This window comes from Nesoenas mayeri, assembly GCF_963082525.1.
Source record: "Nesoenas mayeri genome assembly, chromosome: Z".
NCBI lineage: Eukaryota > Metazoa > Chordata > Aves > Columbiformes > Columbidae > Nesoenas > Nesoenas mayeri.
The window spans coordinates 66,753,375-66,770,738 of record NC_137542.1 but is presented as its reverse complement, the minus strand read 5'-3'; the positions used below and the strand labels follow the sequence as shown (position 1 = coordinate 66,770,738).

General features: G+C 44.3%; 1 protein-coding gene across 1 annotated transcript in view; it reads right to left on the bottom strand.

Annotated features, from left to right (window-relative positions):
• The window catches only part of SLC1A1 (solute carrier family 1 member 1), a 62,658-nt gene extending 46,129 nt beyond the window's left edge, over positions 1 to 16,529 (bottom strand). Inside the window, exon 1 of the mRNA XM_080362441.1 lies at positions 16,380 to 16,529. Within this exon, the coding sequence (XP_080218567.1) occupies positions 16,380 to 16,470 (91 nt within the window). The 5' untranslated portion in view covers positions 16,471 to 16,529. The remainder of the gene's footprint in view (positions 1 to 16,379) is intronic.
• Positions 16,530 to 17,364: the final 835 nt, after the last annotated feature.

The window sequence follows — 17,364 nt, the reverse complement described above, 5'->3', positions numbered from 1 at the left end:
CAAGCTAAAAGAAAACAGAAGCAGATAATTAACTCAGTCTTTACTGTTAATAAGGAGAAGAAAAATGAAGGCAAATAGGTTGCTCTAAGCAACCATTAAGATTTCTGATTTAGGTGTCACCTGTGGCAGCGAACACAGTTTAAATTCCTTGCAACAATCTTGAATCTTAATAGCTTTGAAGAGACTTGCAATATTATGTAAATGCCCTTGACCAGTGAATGATAAGACACAATGACGTCTATTTCTAATCTAGTGACTGAACTAAATGTGTCAAAAATTATTAGTCTGCACTTTAAGATAAGGCCAAGAAAGGTAAAACTCTGTTTGTAAAATGGCTGCATGTATTGAAGTAACCTGCTATGGCTTTGATCCTGAAAACGTCAGTATAAATAGCTGAATCTAAGCATACAGGTAATCTCCATGTCTTCAGACTATTCACACAATTTAAGAGTAGGCGCATGCTTAAACTGCAGCAAGACTAGACTGTATTTTTATTAGAAGTTGCATAATGCCACTTTACTTCAAGCAGCTGTGACGAGGACACATTCTAACCATGCGCCTTTCATTCCAGACGGTGACCATCATGTCTGACCAGCAGGAAAGTCTGATCGTTGTACTTTTAGCAGGATTACTAGCAGGTAGAAAGACCCTCATTTTCATTCTTCAGAGTTCTCTTTTCCACTTATCTTGGATTTCACTACAAAAATTTTCCACGTGCTCTCAAAATTTTAGCAGGATTTCCTTAACCTTTTAAACTTACATATTTATATTTGCTTATTTTTTTTTAGGTAAGGATATTATTTATCTAGTGGCGGTAACTGAAAATAGGTTTTCCTCATTCCATCAATCTCTTGACATTACATTATTGCTCTCGTTTCTTTGTCCATGCTATTCCTTCATCAGACAGAGCATTTATATCCATATTAACTTGTATACTATGCTACAATACAGTAAGATGCACCTACCTTTTTATTTGAACTAGTAACCATATGCTGCTTGAATTTAGCAAGGGAATATAGGAATTTATTTTTTAACAGTAACAAGAGAAGGTGAGAAAGCAGAATAAATTTGCTTATGAAATGGACATCAATAAAACATTTTGATCATCATTTCAATAACCAAATTCAACTGGAATTTTCTTCTTGGGAATTATAACGTATAAAAAAAAGTGTGGCCCAGCATAAACATATTTCATATGGTCACCAGTGCTAACACTGATTACAGCAGCGTTCAGCAAGTATAGATGAACATCTTCTAAAATGTTAATTTCTCTGTGTGAACGCTACTGAGACTCTGCCATTTCTGAAACTAATTCTTACACATGTGATTACTTCTAACAACCAAAAACACCCTATAGGAGGCAATGCCTCTACAGTATATTATATTATTTGGAGGAGCCCTGTGGAGAAGGACTTGGTGGTACTGGTCGATAAAGGATTGAACATGAGCCGCAATGTGCACTCACTGCCCAGAAAGCAAATCGTATCTTGGGCTGCATCAAAAGCAGCGTGTCCAGCAGGTGGAGGGGGGTGATTCTGCCCCTCTGCTCCGCTCTGGTGAGACCCCACCTGGAGTCCTGAGTCCAGCTCTGGAGCCCTCAGTACAGGACAGACATGGACCTGTTGGAGAGGGGCCAGAGGAGCCACAGAAATGATCTGAGGCTGGAACAGCTCTGCTGTGAGGACAGGATGAGAGAGTTGGGGTGTTCAGCATGGAGAAGAGAAGGCTCCAGGGAGACCTTATTGTGGCCTTTCAGTACTTAAAAGGGGCCTATAAGAAAGATGGGGACAGACTTTTTAGCAGGGCCTGTAGTGACAGGACAAGGGGTAGTGGTTATAAACTGAAAGTGGGTAGATTTAGTTTAGATATAAGGAATAAATTTTTCACTATCAGAGTGGCGAGGCACTGGAACAGGTTGCCCAGAGAAATGGTTGATGCCCCATCCCTGGAGACATTCAAGGCCAGGCTGGATGGGACTCTGAGCAACCTGGTCTAGCAGAAGGTGTCCCTGCCCATGTCATGGGGGTTGGACTAGATGAGCTTTGAAAGTGCATTCCAACCCAAACTATTCTATGATTTTCTATCTATTCTATAGTATTAGAATTTTTCCTTTCATTTCTCTTTTTTCATTTATGGAATAAATTATTTCTGCTTTTTCAAAAGAGAAATACATCTCTTTTCCTGCTTGTTGTCTTTTTCTTTCCTCAGTTTCCACCACTTCACCTTCTTGTCCCTGCTAAATTGTTTTTCTTTCTTTTCCATCTTCTCTCTTTGCTTTTCCTTCTTGCCCACGTGGCTGAGTTAGGTTACAATTTTCACCACAAGAGCAATCCTCTGCTTACAGCCCAATGGCATGTGCTGCCTGAAGCCCAGATTTCTGCAATACTGGGCAAAAGGGAAGAATGAAGGCGGAAAAAACAGTACAAACCTATGTCTTTAATTTTCTAAGGGAAATATCTCCTTGCATTGTGCACAGTACAGCACATGCTGTACAGCATGGTGTCTATGTTTTCCCTCCCAGCAGCCATTGACACCGATGCAGAAGGTGTAGTCTGGGTCCCTGGGACTGGAATGCATAAAGAGGCTACAGGACACTTCTCTTGTCTGAGCTCATCTGAAACAGCTCATGTCTCGACTCATTGGCACTACTCCCCCAGGTAGCAAACAGTCCTTTTACAAGCTTGATAACCAACAGAAAATCCTCCAAAGAAAGGCCATAAGTGAAGACTAAGAGAAGTGAAGGGTGAGGGTAAGGAGAAGAAAAACAGAGTGAAAGAAACTCATTGAAAATGAGAGATCTGTTTGCACCCATCTTTCAGGCAGCCCCGGGAGGCCCAGCATATAAAGCCAGAGGGAACACATGCTTCATCTGTAAGGGATGACCCATTTTTTTGTTGTGTTACCCAGGGAAAGGGGAGCAGGAGGTGCTGCAGGGGACAGAACCTGCAACTGACTGCACTGCGTGCAGCACTCGATCCATCACATTTGCAAAGCCTGAGGCTCTCCATGGCCCAGAAGATGGCTGTGTGTAACAAGGAGGCAGAACCAGTCTGGTCTGGTCTGGTCTGTGCACCTGTGAGCAGTGAGTGAACCACAGAAATTAGGTAAAATGTGTCTTGGGAGACCATTATGCTGTAGGTTTTGCATATCTGCAAAGTTAACTCTGTGACATTTGGGTATCTGGTGAACACTCATTTATCACAATCTGCACTACATCTAAAGTATGTCTTTTTTGCATATTGATGTTGTTTCGGTAGTGTTGTCTAAGAGAAAAGGCAAATTATTTGCCTGGGAACAACTATAGGACTAGTACATTCTTCTTCAGGTACTGTACTGCAGTTCATGACACAGACTTGGAGATGAGTAAGAAAAAAAACCCACATACCTTGTTCAAACAAATTCCATAATCTCTGGAGTCATCCATACAAGCACAATGGGGAGTGTCACAGATCGTCCTACAGCTATTGTAAACTCATAAAAATGTGGTGTCCTCTCAGCAGCCACCTGAGCAACCAAACGTGGAGACTGTTCACAGTTTTTCAGGAGTAATGGCTGAATCCTGAAGCCTTTTATGCAGAATTATGTGGGGTCAACACAATTCAGATCTTGAATTTGAAAACTCAGAACCCCTGAATAGCTGAATCTGTTTAGGACAGGCAGTATGAAGCGACTGCAGCTACTTGCTTTACGTTGTCACTGTTGTGGGCTAGATGCTCTTCAGAAGCTGATTACATTTTTGATAACAACATAGCAAGACACTATGCACTCTTACATTCTTCATGCTCACTTACAGGTAAAACAACTCACGATTTAGAAACAAATAACTGAAGTCCACACATAGACATGCCTAGTTCTACTTCTCACTGAAAGAGAATACGAACCAGGTAAAATTGTTATCTACCAGGCAGAATTCCCTAATATGTTGTTTTACTCATGGATGACAACATGGGATGCAGAGTGTTAACTGGCGAGGAGTTCTCACTCCACCACTGTGCATTACACTGCAGAAACTGCACATCAGCTTCAGCTCCCACTGACTTTATTATGGGAATAATCCTTAGGAATAAAGACAATAAGAAAATAAACCCAGTATATATTTCTGGAGAACAAACATTTCTTTTGTAAAATGATCTGTTCTAAATTATACCATGTTCCTCTTTGAAAAAATGTGGGATTTATTCTTCCTGGTTTTATATAAGTCCAGCATGCAGAAACTCCATTTCCTGGAGCAGAGTTAGTGATTCTGGCTAATACTGATGGACACTGGGGGAGTTATAGGAATTCTGCTTTGTTATGACATTGAAAGAAGAAAAAATATGGGCTCATCTCATGGTTCAAACCTGAGATTGTTTAATTGTACCGTAGCAACATGAATTGTTCTATTAACAAAGTGATTAAGCTCTTCATAATTTCACATTATATGCTGTTCAGAAGACAGACTAAAATACAATTACTTCTGTCATACTGGTAAGTCTTAAACGGATTATCTTTACAGCAGATGATTCATGAGATTGAAAAGGTTGGCAAAAAAAGTTCCGTGACTTGATTTGAAACACAATACTAAACGTTCAATATAAACATGTCAAATTATAGCACAGGTAGGCAAGACTTGCAGTCTGAGTCCTTTAGTAATACTTTATAAAATCCATTTTGCTTTTGCTTTCTCTAGAGTATATTTAATATTACTGGCTCTCTCTTAACTACAAAGAAATACACAGTGCCAAATATAGAACACTAAAATAGAGTGTGTAGAGGAAATTATTTAACATTATTTCACCTTACTAATTCAGCTCTCTTTGGATTATTTTTAATATTTTCTAATGTTACACATTTTACTGTTTTCCGCTCCACTTGACAATTACTATTCCTTCCAATAAACATACTGGTGTTGAATGAAAATAATAAAACGTTTAGAAAAGTGCAGGCAACTACAGAGGTAGGATTTAGAGTCTCTGGAGTGTAATTGCATGGCAACTGATCTTAACTCTCTGGATCCTGGTGTTGCCCAGACTACCAGCTTGCTTACAGTGATACCTGAAGAAAAGTCCTTTCAGAAATCTTCCAGAAGAAGAAAGCTCCCAAGTCATATCTTGGTCTACTGAAAAATATTTAGTAGGAATGTACTGGAGGAAGGTGTGTTCATTCCTCCACCATGGTGAGACCCCGTGTCCTCTCTCTGATTAACCTGTTGAGGGTGCAGTGGCTGTAAATTCCTTTGCACAAATGACAGAGTCACAGAATCATAGAATCACAGATTGTTAGAGATTGGAAGGGACCTCAAAAGCTCATCCAGTCCAATCCCCTTGCTGGAGCAAGAACACCCAGATGAGGTTACACAGGAAGGTGTCCAGGCGGGTTTGAATGTCTCCAGAGAAGGAGACTCCACAACCCCCCTGGGCAGCCTGTTCCAGTGTCTGTCACCCTCACTGTGAAGAAGTTTCTTCTCAAATTTAAGTGGAACCTCCTGTGTTCCAGTTTGAACCCACTGCCTCTTGTCCTATCGCTGGCTGTCACATTATTTGATTGCAGTACAAGGCAAATTTGGGTGGACAGTGGTTCCCTGTGATGGACCTTCAGGAATTAAAGCAAAGTGGAGCACTGGCCAGAGGGGGAAAAACCAGCCCCTCCAGTGTGGGGTACTCCTCTGACACAGGTGTGAAGGCCACAGCAACTGACAAAGCTGTGTAACTCCTGGTGCTTTCTGTGCTGCAGACGCCTGTAGCAGGGCTGATAATACAGAGCAGCCTGTAGCAGTCTCTGATAACACAGAGCAACATCTCTGCAATGCAGCCCTGCACAAGACCCACCCCACCCTTAGTCAAACCAAGGGCAATTATTTTTGTCCAGCCAAGGAAAGGAAATAATGGCAATTTTCCTGTGAATCTGAACAGTGGACCAATGTTCTCCCAGACTGGCAATGTGCAGATGGCTAAGCAGTTCGATAATTTAACAGTCTCTCCTGTTGGACTCTTCATTTCCTCTCAGTTATCTAAATATGGTGTAGATGAATTTAATGTGTACGTATCTTCCAAGTATTTTCAGTATGCAGATGTAACTTCTACCTAAGAAAGTAAAGGTAAAAGAATACAGCTGAAGTAAAGAAAAAAACCTTTACAATTGTGCTGCATCTCTATGTGTATTTCAGTACACTGGTGAGAACTGCTGTACAGAACTTACGTATAGGAACAGTCCATTAACATACAGAAAAAATACAGAGGTGTTGTGAAGAATTCAATCCTTGGTTAGTCCTTAACTCTATTAAGATAAATTAATTTGTATCAGAGATAAAATTTGCCTCTTTCACAGCCTTTCAACAAACTTGGTGACTCATCCGATTTGTGTAGTGCAGTACTTAAAACATTAACATAATAATCACCACATTATAAAGATTGTGTCATAAATTAAGTAATCTGGGGAAACTGACAGTTCCTTCCCATCAGCTATACAACACACATTTCCTCATTAACTGGGATGTGTCCTGGTGAAAGCACCTCTTCTGTTGGGGAATAGTGTGTGAAACTCATCAAGGCTTCAGGAAAAATTATCTCAAACTAAAACACAGGGAAAAGAAGGACTATAGTGTGATGAAAAGAATGAGTACCCTACCTTCTGAAAGGAGATTTAAGACCTTCATTTGTCCAACATGGATGAGTGAGCTAGAAATTCAGAAAATGGTTGAAGTGCAGAGAAAGAGCAATGTTTCAACAAATGGATGCATATTGAACCAGAATACATTTGGACTGGAAATTGTAAGCCTTTCAACAATCAGACTGATTAATATAGCTTCCTAGGAGGATGTGCAGCACCAAGGAGCCTACCTAGCTTTAAGACAGAGCATCATATGTTACTGAAGTTTATATAAAATGGTGTAACCTGAAGCAGCAGTGGACTGGATGTGATAACCCAGGAGGTATCTTTCTATCTCACGTTCTTGTGTTTTACAGTAAAACTGAAATATAATGTGATGATGGTAACTTGCCCTTCTTCTTTTGCAGACCTTCCCCATGAACCCTGCTAGCTGTCACTTCTAAACCCACTGCCATTCTCCTTCACCCCACCCATCCGCAGCTGGAGGCTTCTTTAAATATGACCTACCTCCTCTGCAGTCATCCAGACATGTATAGGTGTTGCGGTTTCCTCCATGTCTCCAAATCCATGCAATTTTATATGACAGTGCTTTCATTTCGACCCTTTTCGTCACTCATTTCAGATACTGTCACGTCCCCAGTTTTGTTGTTCCTATTGTCTAATATTTTGCCTACCTGGCCTAACATATTATGACACAAATGGCAGCATTACAATGCCACCAAAAATTAGGGCATTTCACCCTTCCTTGCAAAAGCTTACTGATCTTCTGTTCTTCTCACAAGATTTGATTGCTATTGCAAAGCTGTATAAGCACCTTTGTACAGCCTGTATAGCCCAAGAGATATTAGCTCAATGGAGCACATCAGGAAAAATACAGCTTCATTTAAGACCCTTGAAACACATAAGAAACTAAATGGGTGGCAATGGTATAAGAAAGGTGAAAGGCTAGTAATTGGGAATATCTGGCAGATTCTGAACCTTGCTACAGCTTCTGTTTTAAACTGTGATGAAAGGAAGGACAGTAAACAGGACATACTGTTCTAGCTATCCCCTTGCTGGAGAGGCAGTGGAATGATTCTGACTGTAATAAATTGAGATAAGCAGTTGGAAAGGCAATTTAGTGGAAACTAAAGAGAGACAGATAGTGACATGCAGAAACATCATTATTCTGAAACTAATGAAGACATCAAAGGGTTGAGAAATCAGATATGACCTAAAAAATCAGTTCATATTAAGCAAGGCCAGGTTGCTTGTGGTTCCAAAAGCATGACAGGACCAAGAAATAGCTGTTTTGCAACATGGGAAAACACTTAGAATATATATAATCCACAGAAATGGTTATCACGACACATTTAATCTTCTGGCATGCTACCAGATTCTCATGGAATGTGTAATACATGGAACAATGGTAGATAGAAAAATGAATCTGGAACATAAAGTCCAATGTAACTGTGATCTTCAGCATAATTAGAGATAAGCCCGGGGCAGCATGACAGTGTTTGGGGTCACGATACCAGCAACATCCTTCAGTCTGGCACCTCAGCAGTGGTAGGGGCTGGAACGCTGTATAGTAGCAAAGACACAGGATAGAAACCATGGTCACAAAGGAATTAGATCTTCTCACTGCAAAAAGGTGTCAGGATCAACACCCCAGCTGATGTGCAGCTATACAAATGCAACATATGGAAGCCCCTGTGCAGTAGAAAAGCTATTATATAGTTGACATGCTGGAAACATGGTGGCATGAATCCCATAACTGGAGTGCTGCATTGGATGGCTATAAACTCTTCAGAAGGGACAGGCGAGGAAGGAGAAGAGGTGGGGTAGCCCTATATATTAGGGAGTGTTTTGATTGTCTGGAGCTCGACAAGGGAAATGATAGCTTGACTAGTGTTTGTGGGTAAGAATCAGGGGGAAGGCCAACACATCAGATAATCCTGGTGTGCATCTGTTACAGACCACCCTACCACGATGAAGAGGCAGACAAAATATTCTGCAAGTAGCTGAGGGAGTTCTCCCAGTCGATAGCCCTTGTTCTCATGGGGGACTTCAGCCTACCAGGTGTCTGCTGAAAATACAACACAGCAGTCTAGGAGGCTCCTGGATTGCATGGAAGACAACTTCCTGACACAGCTGTTTGGTGAGACAGCTAGGGAAGGTGCCCCACTGGACCTGTTGTTTGTGAACAGAGAAGGACTCACAGATAATGTGTTGGATGGAGGTGGCCTTGAGCACAGCGATTATGAAGTCACCCAGTTTTCTGATCGTTTTCTGTTCTTGGAAAAGTAAGGAGGATTGTCAGCAGAACTGCTACCTTGGACTTCCGAAGGGCAGACTTTGACCTGTTTGTGAGGCTGGTTGGCAGAGTCCCTTGGGAGGCAGTCCCAAAGGACAAAGAAGTCCAGGAAGGCTGGTCGCTCTTCAAGAAGGAAATCTTAAGAGGCTCAGGAGCAGGCTGTCCCTGTGTGCCGAAAGATGAGCCAGTGGGTAAGAAGTCCAGCCTGGCTAAAGAGACAGCTTTGGCTGGAACTTGGGAATAAAAGGAGAATATATGACTTTGGAAGAAGGGACGGGCTACTCAAGATTACCAGGATGCCGCGAAGTTATACAGGAAGAAAATTAGAAGGGCCAAAGACCAACTAGAGCTGAGCCTTGCTACTACAGTAAAAGGGAACAAAAGTACTTCTATAAATATATCAGCAACAAAAGGAGGACTCAGGAGAACTTTCAATAAGTTTGCAGAAGACACCAAATTGGGTGGGAGTGTCAATCTGCCTGAGAGTAGGAACACTCTACAAAGGGATCTGGGCAGGCTAGATTGATGGGCCGAGGCCAGGAGCCTCAATTGCTTCAACAAGGCCAAGTGCCGGGTCCTGCACTTGGGTCACAACAACCCCAGGCAGTGCTACAGGCTTGGGGAATAGTGTCTAGAAAGCTGCCTAGTGGAGAAGGGTCTGGGGGTGTTGGTCAACAGCCAGATGAACATGAGCCAGTAGTGTGCCCAGGTGGCCAAAAGGCCAACAGCATCCTGGCTTGTATCAGGAATAGTGTGGCCAGCAGGACCAGGGCAGTGATTGTGCCACTGTACTCAGCACTGGTGAGGCTGCATCTTGAATACCATGTTCAGTGTTGGGCCCCTCACCACAAGTAACACACTGAGGTGCTAGAGGGAGTTCAGAGAAGGGCAACGAAGCTGGTGAGGGGTCTGGAGCAGAAGTCTGGTGTGGAGCGGCTGAGGGAACTAGGGCTGTTCAGCCTTAAGAAGAGGAGGCTGAGGGGAGACCTTATTGCTCTCTAAAACTATCAGAAAGGAGCTTGTAGCATGAAGGGTGTTGGTCTCTTCTGCCAAGTAACAAGTGATAGGATGAGAGGAAATGGCCTCAAGTTGCACCAAGGATGGTTCAGATTGAATATTAGGAAATATTTCTTCACAAAAATGGTTGTCAGGCATTGGAACAGGCTGTCCAGGGAAGTGGTTGAGTCACCACCCCTGGAGTTGTTCAAAAGACACACAGATGTGGCAGTTAGGGACATGGTTTAGAATTGGACTTGCCATAAGTAAGAATGCCTTCCACAAATTCTGTAAGGCTTTAGTAATATAGAAAAAAAATGTATATCTGCAAACAGTGAAAGTATTGTTTGTGAGCAGTCTCAACCTGAAATTTATCTATTTGTTGGAATTTATAAGAACTGTCTTTAGCTTTGTTAATATGCAAATAGAAAAAAAAAATCATAATGACATTGTGCTATTTTTTCCTTAAACAAAATTAGGAAATAAGAAACAGTAAATATTTTGCTGGTATTAGTATTAGTGTTATTGTTTCAAATGGAAATAAATATTTCATAGCCTTTTGTAGCTTTGGGACTTTGTAGAGTGTAAGGTGATGTTAGGCTCACTCCTTCCAAAGCTCCCTTTATTTACAAGTTGAGCTCTAGCAATAGTTTCACTTCACTTTATGTTAAAGCAAGGGACGAAATACATGGACAACAGGAAAACACTTTGCTTGCAAGAAAAACAAAAAAAAAGTTAGGTTTTCTTTGCTTCAAAACAGCTCAAGAGCAAAAGAGGAACAAGGCTTAATTTAATTATATTTGGTTTCTTTTGTTGGCTGTGTTTCTGGATTTTTGATTCTCAGTAGTATGTGAAACTCTCAGACAAAACTGTTGGCCATTCTGCATTTTACCTTGTGTCTTTAAAATTAGATTCAGACATCCATTCAGAATGGCTGGGATTCAAACATTACTGAACAGATCCCATCCTGTATGGAATTGTATGCAGTGTGACAGAGAAGAACAGACAGACAGCCATCACAACTGTCTAAAGAGGCATAAAAAGTCACAAGTATCATCTGTGCTGCTCTAAATCACACCAGAGACTTCTGCTAAGTTGCCATCCTACTACAGTTGATTCAAGAGGTCTGGTCTTCACTTGTTATAAATTCCAAATTAATTAAATGTTATGCTTCAGAATTAATTTAAGGAATCAGATGTTTGCATTACAACTATACTTGTCAGGAACTGACAGGGTAAGAATTCCCTTGCTTTAGCACACTCCCCTTATTTTTTTTCCTCCTGTCAAGGAAAGAGCTCTGTTTTTGCTAGTGTATTTGAAGAGATAATTAATCTGCTTCATTGCTTGTAGCCTTCACAATGCATTGTGCAAGCAAAGAGAAATGGTACAGAAGAAAGCCTAAACTAAGCTAATAGGTCACTTTTTGGTAAAGTTATGAGGAAGTGGTTATTAAAAACATTGAAGCTGTTTACTCCATATCCAGAATGGGCTTTTTATTTTTATATTGCACCTGTCAGAGACTGAAAGAACTTACTGGTAGATACTGAAAGAATTTACAGCTTTATGGGGTTTAGAGGCTGCAAGCTACATTTGCGAAAGAAACTCCCCACCCTCGGGGAGCAGGGCGAGCTCCCCGGATTCAGGGTGGCCTTCTGCGTGGTGAGGGGCCTTCAACAGAGTGGTATGCTAGTAATTGTTCTGTTATTGTCAACACCCTGCCAGACATTCATTCTTCTAAGAATGCACTGGTGGGCTTCCCGTAATGCTAGCATGTGCTGACACTGCTCTGACATGGATGAATTTCAATAGGAGCTAGTGCTTTTAAAATGAGCTGATTGCACAGGAAGCCTAGCTCTTCTAGCTGCAGTCAGCAGGTGTGAATGCACCTGACTTTTTTTTTTAAACACAGATCTGTGAACAAGAAATATTGTTATAGGAAGATATTACTACTTAACACTGTAATATAAAATAATAATTTTCATTAAAATTGAAAATAATACATTTTTGGCATATGGACTGCTGGGGTGATACCATAAAGTACACTAAACAGAAGCTCCAGTGCCTGCTGCACTCATCAAATCCTAGAAAACAGCTATAGTCACACCACTGAAAGTTTCTGCAATGCTGGTGTTTCAGATATGAACAGTGTATATTTTAATCTCTCTTCCCAATGCAGAGAGAAAAGGAAGTCTGATGCCAGCCTCAAGCTTCCAGCAAGGGAACTGCGCAAGCAAGGTGTCTGATCCTGCAGAGACCGAATGAACGCCACCTTGGAGGTACAAGCATCGGGTGTCCCACCATGCTGGAGATGTTTGCCTGCTTGTCTCCGCTCTCAGCCGCTCCACCACCCCTGCCCAGCACCGCAGCTCCGCATTCGCCTGCTCTCCAGCCCCCTATCCCCCAGCTGTCCCCAGGCTGTTCCCACTGTCACCTCGGACAGCTCCTGCTCCCCCTGCCCTGCGCTGAGAGGACACAGAGCCTCTATTCTCTTAAGATCTGAGATGTCCGGTATGAGCGCAGAGAGTCATGTATGTATGTGAAGAGAAGGATGATGGAGGAAGTTAATGTCAGGGCACAGAAGGGTCCTTCACTGCATCTATGCACCTTTGACAAACATGATACATGGCTGTCTGAAGGACGGATACCTGCCATTCACAATCTCTTGTGATTGGTGGCTGTATCAATCTAAATATTGAATTTCTCTTATCTTCCTGATGAATATCTAAACAATTCCAGTGTCCCACACATACGCTGTTTAAAAAAATCCTTCAAATCACATGCGGGCTTACAGGTGTCTGAAGTTCTGAATTTGTTTAGGAAGTGACAAACAGATGCCCCATTAAGCAACAAAAAAGAGTATGTGTAACCTGCAAATTCATGCAAACTGAATCCCTCATAATCATGTTCTCCAGCCACAGAACTATTACAAAAAATATACTGGTCTCACAGATGTGGAAAATGTAAGTATTAAAAAAAAATTGCAACCTACTTGCGTAGACCCCTGAATATGTAAAAAATCTCTGCTTTATTATAGTGTACCACTGCGACTCATGCCTGAGATCACTTGTACTCAAATGACTTACACTTTGACTTCTGCTCTAAGGAAAAAAAAAAGGCTGTTCTGCTGAAGAACTACACAAGACTACAAGCTATTAGGCTATGACCTGCAGACTAATGAATAAGTATTTATATGTCATCAGTCTTTTCACCTTCATGACTGGTTTGGTTGTATGCAGTGGTGACCTCCTGCAGACAAAGTGATGACAAAAAATAGATGCTCTATGAGAATCCTATGAAGTGTGACTTAAACTTTCACCTTCGCAATTGTCCTTTAGAAACCTGTTTCAGGGTGAGTAAATTTCAGTGATATTTCTGTTTTATTTTGACTTGATTGTACAAACTGAAGGCAATATAACTTACTTTATTAAAGGCTGAAGAAGCATTTGAAGCAAGTAGACTTTTAAAATGCCTTTGTTAGCTCAGCTGCTTTGGGCTCAGTAAGGTCAGCGGAGCAAAGAGATGCAAGATAGTCCTCCTTTTGCAGCTACCTGTGTGAGGCTGCTGCTCTCCTGCCCCTCTGCCTCCTAGAGAAGGGCAGGGAGACAGGAGAGGCACAGATGAGCCCAAAACTCACCTGAGTCACTGGCCAGCACAGAGGACCCACTGCACACTCCAAGTATGCGCTAAGAACAATGAACTTCATTGTTCAATGAACTTCATTCTCAGGCCTTGAGTTCAGGCAAATCCATCACTTGAAATTGTGCAAACCAGAAGCCTATCAATTAGCCCTGAGTCTGAAATTGACTGAATCTGAGCTCATAGATCTCTCCCCAACAGTTTGATGGTCTGATGCAGAATCTCTACTAAGGAAAGAAAAATAATCTCTTGAGTGCCAAGTTTTGTTTTCTTTGAATAATATATACAGGTGTTTTGACCAAATAGATATGACATTCTTAAGATATTTTGTGCACAGATATTAAATAACTTCCCCGCAGGTGCTATAAAATAAACATTTTTTTGTTTTTTTTTTTAAATGTAAATAACAGGCAAATGATTGAATTCTTCAAATACATCACACAAAATAATTACCTTTGAAGGAAGAAGTGTTTGGAATTCTGAGGGGTTTCTGTCTGTCTCCTCTTGTCACAGATGCACGTAAGTAATCAGGAACACTTTTCAATTTAGGGAATGATATGCCTATCTCACTAAGATGCTGAACACAGCTCTGATAATGATGAGCAAAAAATCATTATTCCATATTATAATGCTGGACTATCAGACACTTTGCAGCACAGCTGGACAGCTTTCACAGTACATTTCCACAGCTTGCTGCATTTGATATTTCCACTCCTCACTCATGCATACTTTTCTGAAAAGTCTGACCATATTTTCTGCCTTCAAAATAAGTGATACTCTTCTGTTCGTGAATGCTAAATTGGTCCTCCAAACCAAGCAGATTAATAAACCTCAGAGCAATTTCCCAGTGTATATTAAAAAAAAGAATAAATACATAAATTTAATGATGAAGGACTTGTGGACTCCAGGTATATTACAAACATTCCTCAAGCTGTAATAAAAAGATAACACACAATTCAACTGAGCTATCCTTACCAGGATTTCACTGTTCTCCTTATGTATCTTATTGCACCTCCAAGAAATACTGAAAATGCAGCAGACACACAGCTATTCGCAAAATGTAATTTGGTCCAAAGCTCAAGGGATTTTTATGAAGACTCTCACAGGTAGAGAAGTTCAAAAACACAGGAGGTATCTGGGCACCTGTCACTCTCTTACTGTGAGTTCCCATTAGGTATTATGGACATTAGGGTCGGTTTGTCCCCACAGCTCCTACAATGCCAGGCTCTGTGGCTCTCAGGGAAATCTCCTTTCAGGATGATCAGCTTGCAGAATCACATCACACACTTCAGTTCTACCTACATTCACTGAAGATAATGAGAGAGGAATATTTCTTAACCACTTCTGTAACTGGGAAGTAAGTACGTCAACCGACAGTATACTTGACAGGAATACACAAAAAAGCAATTGCACACAAACAAACACAGGCACATACACACACTCCTCCAGTTGTACAGCCAGATTTTCAAGGAAAGCCCTTAGCACTAAGTATACAGAACTTACAAAAAACTTTCCACTTTCTAAAGTGGTGAAAAAGAACCAAGAACTTTCAAATACTGAATGTGTGGAAGACAACATACATGTAGGTAAGAACATCTCTGATCATAACTTCTACATAGCTAGGTGGAATTATAAAATAATAACTCTCTCCTGAACAAACATGTACAGAAATAGGTATGTTCCAGCCAAAATTCAAACCACCAAAAAAGTCATCTGAAAGAGACTCATCAAACAGCAGGTGCTGTTAATGAAATACCTAAAGCAGCACTCCTCTACAGGAGCAATAATGTGAAAGAATCTCTCCTTGCTTAGCATCACAATAATCACCAAGAGAAAATAAAAAAGGTGCGTGACTTGGACAAAAACTCCATGGAAAAGTCTCTTTGGCCAAGTCATTTGGCAGCTTCTCTTGGCCTTCTTTCCCACCTGTTCTTAAGAAGATGGCATCCAACTCTCATCTCCTTCAGAAACTTCAAAGAGAGGAGAAATCCTCCTATCTTCACAATGACACCCCTGAAAACAGCGCTGAAAGCAGGGTGGCATTGCCAGACTTTCCCAGTTGTGCTGCTTGCTCAGGCCATCAGAAGCACGCCATTGCCACTGCTAATGCTCTCCAGCCGCCACCTCCGGGGGGCTCCAACCTGCAGACTGAGCCAGGGCACCCCGCGTCCCCCTGGCCGCTCAGCCCTGGCAGACGGAGCCGTGCTGCCCCGAGGTGTGCGAATGCACAGCCGCCCGTGGGGCGGCCAGGACGCCCGCAGGGCCCCTGCACGGCGGGCTCACTGACACCCATCCGCCCGGGGCACTTGCGGGTTTTGCAAAACACGGTTTTACTGGACTAATTACCCGACCTTTGTCACGGGGGCTTAAGGAATGCGTGCCAGGGAGGCCCGGCCCACAGGGCTGCGGGCACGCCGCGGTTCGGCACCCTGCCGCCGGCCGGCTCGCTGGCGTGAGGGGAACTGCGGTTACGTGCGCGAACCCCCCGTTTTGGATCGGCCGCCGCGGCACCCCAGTGTCACTGCGGACCTGCTCCCCGCGGCAACGGCGACGCGACGCCGCGGAGCTCCCGAGCCTGCCTGCGCGCCGCCGGGGGACCGCAGCCGGCCCCTCGGCCAGCGCTGCCGCCGTCAGCTCTGCGTGCCAGCGCCGGGATCGGGCCGGGGGTGCCGGCAGATCGCCCCGCAGCGCCCGGCCCGGTCCCGCAGCCGCGGAGCGCCCCTCGCTGGCGCTGCCCGGCGCTCCGCCGCGGGCCCGCGTCTGGCGCCGCGCCAGCCTTGCGACGGGCAGGGCCGTAACGTGCCGGGCGAGGGGCGGCGGCGCGGCGCTCCCTCCCTGCAGCGGCCTTCGCCCCCTCGCTCACCCAGCAGCACGGCGGCCACCGTGCTGAGCAGGAGACAGTTCTTCCTCAGGAAGCCCGGGCAGCTGCATCCCTTCCTGCCCGCCTTCGCCATAGCGGGGGGCGATGGGCCTGGGGCGCTCCACGCCGTGCAGAGCCGAGCCGAGCCGAGCCGAGCCGAGCCGAGCCGCCTGCCTCCGTGCGTGCGCTCCGCGCTGCTGCGCGCTTACAGCGGGGAAGCGGAGACGTTGCACCTCACCTGGCAACGGGAGAGCCCCGCCTCCGCCCGCCCCTCGGCCTGCCCGCCCCGCTGCCCACGCCGCGGAACGTTCCCACCTCCCCTGCCCCGCTGTGCCCGCAGCCGGCCCGCGGGGTGAGCCCCGGCTGCCGGTCCGCTCGCTGCTCGTCGGGCTCTCACCGCGTCCTCCCGGGGCGCGGCCCGGGCAGGGGAGAGGGCAGCACCCTCCCGGACCCGCCTTCCCCCTCCCAGACCCGCCTTCCCCCAGGACCGCTGCCCGGAGCGCTTCACCTCTCGGCCGCCAGCAGCCCCGGGCCGCAGGACAAGGCGAGGGCGAGAAGGAGCGAAGGTGGCCGGTGGGCCCTGCCGAAGGCTGGCAGCCTGCAGCACTGCGGGGAGGTGCCGTGCCCGAAACGCGCTGCCCTGGCCTGCATCCCTGCTCCCTCAGGCTTTATGTCCCGGTCTGGTTTGAGCTGATGGGTTTTGTGCCAGAGACATGTGAGCCAGCCCCCACCATGCCTGACAGCCCCCGTGGCCTCATTAATGTTTATAAATATGTGAAGGGTGAGTGTCACGAGGATGGAGCCAGGCTCTTCTCGGTGACAACCAATGGTAGGACAAGGGGCAATAGGTACAAGCTGGAACACAGGAGGTTCCACTTGAATATCAGAAGAAACTTCTTAGTGAGGGTGACAGACACTGGAGGCTGTGGAGTCTCCTCCTCTGGAGACATTCAAAACACGCCTGGACACCTTCCTGTGTAACCTCATC